Source organism: Elgaria multicarinata, chromosome 3 (genome assembly GCF_023053635.1).
Source record: "Elgaria multicarinata webbii isolate HBS135686 ecotype San Diego chromosome 3, rElgMul1.1.pri, whole genome shotgun sequence".
Lineage (NCBI taxonomy): Eukaryota > Metazoa > Chordata > Lepidosauria > Squamata > Anguidae > Elgaria > Elgaria multicarinata.
In genome coordinates, this window is record NC_086173.1 from 56,632,633 (window position 1) to 56,640,737 (window position 8,105).

Consider the following 8,105-nt stretch of genomic DNA (forward strand, 5'->3'; position numbering starts at 1 on the left):
CTAAACCGTGCTGCTTAACCACAAAATGGTATTCCTTTAACCATTTTGTGGCTAAGCAGCATGGTTTAGTGTGCTGTCTAAACCAGGTCATCGTGAGGCAAAAGGAACATTCTGCTATGACTTTGGGAAAAGTGGCTGGGGAGAAGAGGAAGGAGATGCCAGCTCCTGAAATACTGGTTAAGAGGGAAGGCACATTCTTCCCCTACTTCTTACACCAGCCACGTCACAATCAAGGTGGTTTGACGCTGTATACTTAAGGACTTGCCAATAGAACTTCTCTGTGGCCACGCCAAGGCTCTGGAATTCCCTGCCAAGGGAAACTAGGTAGGCTCCCTCTCTGTTGTCCTTTCACCAGCAGGCAAAGACATTTTTATTTAGGAAGGCCTTTGGCATTTAGGCTGAATTGCGGCCGAATAGGTTTTAAACAGGTTGGCACTGCTTATTTCTTTCACTGATGTGTTTTTAATCTATTTGTTTTTATGTTACATTTTAATTATGATTTTGCTTTTAATCTGGATTTTATTGCTAGCTGTCTTGAGTGTCATTTTTTTTAATTTTGCATAAAGGTGGAATATAAATAAAATAAATAAACTGTGAAATCCCCTCCCCAGTGATGTTTGGCCTGCTTTGAAAAAATAGTCCATTCTATTCCAACAGGTAATTTACCGTCAAAGCCTTTGATAATATGTCTAGTCTGTTGTTGCATTATCTGCTGCTTCTCATATGGCAGCATTTTTAAGCTTTTGTTTTATTGTGAGGATTGTTTTTAACGTTATGATTTATATTTTTATTTGTAAGCTCCCTTGAGTTTGATCTTATCATAGAAAGGCAGGATAGAAATGTCCCAAAGAATGAATAATAAATGCACAATGGTTTCTAACCAGCTTGCCAACACTTTCGTGCACAGGTAAACTCTTCAGACAGCTGTGTCAGATACTACACTGTGGCCCTAAGCAAGGATTAGGAAGGAGCACTGCCCCAATGAATGACCAGAGCAATGCATAAACTGTGAAACAGGTAGGAAAAAATCATTACCACCAACATTCTCCTTGAGAGTACTGAGCTGGATGAGATCTGGACAAGCACTAAGTTTGACACAATGGCCCCGTTCAGAAGACACCTTAAACCACAGCTTTAACCATGGTGGTTTAGCCAGAAAGCCAGGCCGTGTTCAGAAGACACCTTAAGCCACGACTTTAACCATGGTGAGTCAGGCAAAAAGCTTTATTCACCATGGTTAAAGCAGTGGTTTAAGGTGTTTTCTGAATGGGGCCAGAATATCTATCTAACCAGTTAAGTACAACCAGCTCCAGCTGCAAACATCAGATTATAGAACTAAAGATACAATCATAAGTATTTCTAGAGTGCCCTCAAGTGGGAATTTAGTAAAATGAAAGAGAGAGAGAAGAAAAATGCAACATAAGAACTACACTTATAGACCAGACCAAAGGCCTTTCTAGTCCAGCATTTTGCTCCCACAGTGGCCAACTGTATGACAAGCAGGAAATGAGCACAGTAATCCCTAATGCTGCTAAGTGAAGAAGTACTTCCTTTGGTTGTCCTGAATCTCCCACCATTCCGCTTCACAGGATGATTCCAGGTTCTAGTATTTTGAGAGGTAAAAAAATGCCTCCCTATCCTGTTTCTATGCAACATGTTATACATCTCGATCATGTCCCCTCTTGGGTAGCTTGGGAGTACTCCTAGATCCATCTTTGTCACTGGAGGCCCAGGTGGACTCCGTGGCATGGAGTACTTGGGGTCAGCTTCGGCTGATCCACCAGCTACGGCCTTTCCTGGACAGGGACAACCTAACCACAGTAGTGCATGCTGCAATTAGACTACTGCAATGCACTCTACGTGGGGCTGCCCTTGAAGACGACTCGGAAGTTGCAGCTAGTACAAAATGCAGCAGCTAGACTGCTGGCGGGTACATCTTACAGAGACCACATAACACCGGTCTTAAAGGAACTGCACTGGCTGCCTATACGCTTCCGGTCGGAATTCAAGGTGTTGGTAATGACGTTTAAAGCCCTAAATGGCTTGGGACCTTGATACTTGAGGGAATGCCTCTCCTTATATATGTCTGCTTGAGACTTGAGATCTGTTGGAGGAGCCCTTCTACGCATCCCACCAGCACAACACATTCGCTATGTTGGGACAAGGGAGAGGGCTTTCTCTGTTGTGGCACCCTGACTGTGGAATGCCCTCCCTTTGGAGGCCCGACTGGCACCAACGCTCATTTTATTCCAGCGCCAAGTGAAAAAATGGCTTTTTAACAAAGCTTTTAATGGTTGAATTCACTAGGCACATTATATTAACTGTTTTAATAGTTTTACTGCTTTTAAATTATATATCATTTTAACTTGGTTTATGGTTTAATTTGTTTTTAGCTGTGTATATTTATTATTTTATATTGTATGCTTTTATCTGTACACCACCCTGAGATCTTATTGATATAGGGCGGGATAGAAATGTTTTAAATAAATATAAATAAGTACTCACCATTTTTCTGAACCAAATAGCCCCAAACATTGTAACCTTTCCTTGTAGGTTAGTTGCTTCAGCCTCTAGTCATTTTGGTTGCCTTTTCTGCACATTTTTCAGCTTCACAATATCAGTTTTGAAATGCAGCACCCCGAATTGTAAACAGTATTCCAGGTTGCACCACAGAACTGCTTTGTTTAAAGGCATTACGATATGGCAGGGCTTCCCAGCTCTCTTTCTTAACAATCCCTAACATGGATTTTTCCTTAGCTGCTAGACACCAGGCCAATGCTTTAGTTCAACAATCCATCATGATCAAGATTTCTTTCCTGGTCAATCACTACCAGCTAAGTTAGGGAGTTTGTCCCAATGTGCATCACTTCACATTTACATTTGCCATTTTGAAGTTCTTCACAATCCCTTTTTGTTTCTACCATCCTAAATAATTTGTTGTCATCTGTAAATCTGGCAACCTTAATGCTCACCCCAAACTCCAGATCATTTATGAACAAGTGCTACAATCAGTTCAACAACATTTATTTCTCACTAGGTCCTGGGCACCACTTAGGACTAAAGTTGTCCAGAGTCACCTGCCCTCCGGTTGTTTACATGACCAAGTGTTCTAGGGCACTATCACCTCAACTATCTAGAAATTTTACCTCTTTCTTGTGACATTTACCCAGAGGCATTTACCCAGTCTGAGAGTAAATGAAATCATCATTACTTTAACCCATTCTCCATTTCAACATCACCCTGAACTTTTTGAGGCACTAGTAAGTTCCCAATACTAAATTATTTTGGAGCCTGGTATTGCCACTCAGTGATGCTGTGAAGGAGGATCCCCTTTTGAAATTTCGAATTTGACTGTATGAGCGTTGATATACAGACTGACATTGCCCCCTGTATACCTTTCCCTGTTATTCCTATAAAGATTGTATCCATAGGTAACTGTATCCCACTGTTTTTTCACCATTCCAGCAGGTTTCGATTGTGCCAACTAAATCTATACTGTCCTTTAAAAACCACCACTCCAGCTCCCCCACCTTGTTTGAGTTTTCTAGCATTAGCATATAAACACCTAAACACAGTGTCCCTCTCTAGATGTTGCTTGTATGTTCTTGAAACATGGCCATAGGGCCCAATCTAACAATTTAATAATTACTTACATTGCAAATTATTCTAAATTATTACTACATGATCTTGACTACCTATTAGTGCAATAGATGATTAGGCATACCTGAAGTTTTGTCACATGCAAGGCAGGCTCAGGTTGCATCCCTATACCCATTTACTTCTAAGTAGATGTAAGATTGTTTTGAAATCTGAGATTAGGGATACTGTCCGTTAAGTTCTGTTACATTATACAGTATGATCACTGGCAAGGAGTCAAAGGAAACAATCAGCTATGAATGAAGTTCTACTACAGAGCCTGAAAACCCCAACACCACCTCTTCCATTTCCTGAGACGTTGCCCAGAGCTGCATACTCCTTGCTGTAACATAACAAGCAGAATTTGCTCTTACAAAACAAGATCTCAGGATTTTGTAATGGACAACATTATGTTCTTAGAAGCTGGATGTTGCCATTTTTAACATGATCATGATTTCTTTGACTCTCTCCTCATATCCAACTGGGGGAAAAAGAGAAAAAATCTATCCCGATAGCTTAATATAGGTCACAGCAGGGCATGAGAAAAAGCAATAGTTTACCCGGTATACCATCTTTCATTCATTTCTCAAATGGAAGTGAGAAGAGGTAAAGTAGTATGACAGCAAGGGCTTCTGAAGTGACAGGAAACTTGGAGAAGTTTAGAGTAATGCTTTCCCACTTTTTAGCTAGTTATTTTTTCAGTCCCACACCAGCGCATCTCCCAGTGTACAGATACCTTCAAAACGTTTGTGGCTGTCGTAGTCCTCTGAGCAGGGTATCTCAATGAATCGGTCTGGTAGGATTTCACCATGATGGGCCAAAACTTCTGTAACGCCGTCTTCACTGAACAAATAGCTCCCACTCAGGAGGTAGCCCAGCATGGCAGACGAGAGAAGGAATGCCACTTTCAGCCACTTCTGCCGTGAGTCTTTCTGGACATTACCTTTCATACCACTGAATACAAAACAAAACAAAATATTTTTGGTAAGAGAACATCAACTTGAACCACTGTATTGCATTTTAATAGTGAAGTGGAGGGTGTTAGCAGAAGTGAAATGAGGGCTAGCATGGGACACAGGAATATAAGAGGAACATGAATGACCCAAACAAAAACACAGACATATAGCATCTATAAAAAAGGTAACAAACAAATGTGGAAAATCTGGCCTTAAGAATAGCCTTCACAGACATCTAGAGCCATGCAAAAGGAGTTTAGAATTCATGTTATTTAGAAGTTGTGCCTTGCTGCAAGAATGGAAGGGAGAATGCTGGATTGTCATTTCAACCATTTAAAATTCATCCTCTAAAACAAGAGTGGAGAACCTTTTGAGGGTTGAGGGCTGCACAAGTGGGTAAGGCTAGTGGTAGGTGGGAAACTTGTGCACACTCACACATACTCCCAGTAGGATCGCTGGGTGCCTGGATGGATTAAAATGTCTTCCCACCACCAGTAATAGCAGCAGGGAAACAGTAATCTTGCCGCTAAGTAATCTTAGCAGCAAGAAACAGCAATCTGTTCTCCACATCACAGCTGAAGGCCCATCGGCTGAGCTGCAGGATATAGGGTGGAGCTCTGCAAGCTGCACTGAGAGACTCCAAGGACCACATGTGGCCCTTAAACTGCCTACATCTGCTCTAAACATTGATGGGCCTTGAAGGAACCAGATAAAATGAGCCACGTACATACAACCCTGTCTAATGAACACTTCTTCAGTTCACAGAACAAAACACATTGAAGCTGTTAAAAGATTTAATCCTTGACAGTTCACTCATCATTAACAGGATATGATTTACTATAAATATCTGTTGCTATGAATTCCATAGAGAATCTGAACACCTGTGCACCACCTCTGCTCTTTCTAAGTCACGTTGTCAGTGGGAAGGCTGCATTCATATGAATTGCAGCATACCCTGTGTTTTATTTATTATTTTATCCTGCCCTAACCCAAAGAGCTCAGGGCAACATACACGGCTCCTCCTTCTATCCTCACAACTTGTGAGGTAGAGTATGTGGAGTGTGTGCAACTGGACCAAGGTTACCCAGTAATCTCTATGGTGGAGTGAGGACTTGAAGCTGCATCTCCCGTGGCCCAAATCCAATACTCCAGCAATTATATTCCTAGGGAGAAGTCAGTAAACCAGTCAGTTAAGAAAATGGAACACCAGGAACCTGAAATAATGTGATATGGTAATGCCAGCAAGGTTGCTACAGAAGTATTAAACCCAAAAAGGTATTCCATGTGTGTGTGCGCGCACACACACACACACACACACAAAGAATTAATATTTTGAGAAAAACCTAATAAAAATAGTATAATAAACTCTTTCAGATTATTCACACACACTGTACCAGCCGCACTTTACCATTTTCCTTCAATGCTGCTACCCCTAGTAGAATTCCAAGTGTGGCAGGTCACAGAAGGTCATACCAGCCTTAACATCTCCTTAAAAAGGGGGCAGGTGTAGAAATCTTATTCCTTGTCCTTCACGTCCAGACTGTGCCCCGGGACCATAGACAGGCCAGAAGCCCCACACAGCACAATCCTTATACATGCTTACTTGAAATCAAGTCCCACCAAATTCAATATGGACCTATTTCTAGGTAACAGTGCATAGGATTACAATCTCACCCGGAACCAAAAAATCTGACTGGAAATAGTGGAGAGCTGCCCTGCATTAGGGAATGGATATGTGAAAGACGCCAGCAAGGAGGAAGACTCAAGTCTGGCGCTCCTGAGAGTATTTGTTAGAGGACGAAAACATTATTATTATTATTAATATTATTATTAACATCTATATACCGCCCCACAGCCGAAGCTCTCTGGGCGGTTTACAAAAGTTAAAAACAGTGAACATTAAAAACAAATATACAAAATTATACGTGCTTACTTGAAATCAAGTCCCACCAAATTCAATATAGACCTATTTCTAGGTAACAGTGCATAGGATTACAATCTAACCCGGAACCAAAAAATCTGATTGGAAATAGTGGAGAGCTGCCCTGCATTAGGGAATGGATATGTGAAAGATGCCAGCAAGGAGGAAGACTCAAGTCTGGCACTCCTGAGAGTATTTGTTAGAGGACGAAGACATTATTATTAATAATAATATTATTAACATTTATATACCGCCCCACAGCCGAAGCTCTCTGGGCGGTTTACAAAAGTTAAAAACAGTGAACATTAAAAACAAATATACAAAATTTAAAAGCATAAAATGCATAAAATACAAACAAAAACAGACAATATCCACACAATCTCCTCCATCCTGGTGCCATCAAGACGTTTTGTACTACAACTCCCAACATTATTGACCACTGGTCATGCTGGCTGTGGCTGATGGGAACTGAAGTCCCAAACATGTCGTGTCCACCCGGCGGCGGAAGCTGATAATGCACAAGCTCCTATGCACGGATCTGAAGCAAGCCTCGCTCAAGGAGGCTTCCTGCGACTCCGAAGCGAGCCCCGCCGCCCGCGCCCCCTGAAAGGTACCTGCTGAGGAGGAGGCGGCGTTCCTCCGCCCGAAGACCCGCGCCACCCCCAGCGCTCTCGGCAGTCCTGGCGCCCGCTCGGCGCTGAGGAGCCATTGCGTGAGTTGAGCGGCGTCGGAACGGGATATTCGAGCATCCACTACAACACGCAGCCTAAACGCGAGACGAGGCGGCGGCGACCAATAGGCATTGACATCGTCGGAAGCTGCTGCGGGAAGATTCTCAGGCAGACGCAATCGATCTCAGAGAGCGAGAACCATGCCGGAGAGCAAGCAGGCGCGCTTAATCGAGCCTAGAGACGGAATGGAGCACTAGGAAGTGGACGGCGTTGGAAAGGGACGGCGTCGTTGTGGAAGGCGGGCTGGGGTGCGCTACCAAGAGGCAGGCAAGTGGGGGGATCGAAAAGAAAAGAGGAGAATTGCACACGTAGGAATTGGGGAGGAGGGGGGGTCTAGACAGAGGCCCAAGAGTGCTAAGGCAAGAGCGTCGTCATCGTTATTTTTTTCCTGCATCTTGTCTCTTTGCTGCTGGTCCACGTCTGCGAAGGAGAAGGAATCACGTGTGGGCAAGTTGCAGAGGCTCGACTTCTGGTGGAGGCCGTGGGCTCCTCGGGAGTGTTTCATCTGCCTGACTCACCCAGGTTGATGCAAAGAAGCGTTGGAGCCTTTTCAGATCTGGAATTGGCCTTAAAACTGAACGGGCAACAAGTGCCATTGGCGTGATCCACTGAATGTTGGGCATGAGTTGACTTTTGGTCCTGCAATCTTAAACTATGTTAGAAGTCGTATAGGAACTTACACCCAAGTAGGTGTGCTTTCAAAGTAACCTTAAACAGGGCTTTCCCCAGACTTTGTCCGAATCATCATATATGGATCGGGGTGTCTTGATCACGTTGTTGCCCTGCCCATTTTTAAATCTCATTTTTAGCTTCATTCAGGAAAGAGCCATAGCTCAGTGGGGAACACGTGGTTTGCAGCCA

The 8,105-nt window shown here is 43.2% G+C and overlaps 1 protein-coding gene across 1 annotated transcript in view; it reads right to left on the minus strand.

Moving 5' to 3' along the window:
- OGFOD3 (2-oxoglutarate and iron dependent oxygenase domain containing 3) overlaps positions 1-7,270 on the minus strand; it is a 50,003-nt gene extending 42,733 nt beyond the window's left edge. The window contains exons 1-2 of the mRNA XM_063120391.1: positions 7,128-7,270; positions 4,373-4,590 (exon numbers count right to left, since the gene is read on the minus strand). Coding sequence (XP_062976461.1) covers positions 4,373-4,590; positions 7,128-7,222 — 313 coding nt within the window. The 5' untranslated portion in view covers positions 7,223-7,270. The remainder of the gene's footprint in view (positions 1-4,372; positions 4,591-7,127) is intronic.
- Positions 7,271-8,105: the final 835 nt, after the last annotated feature.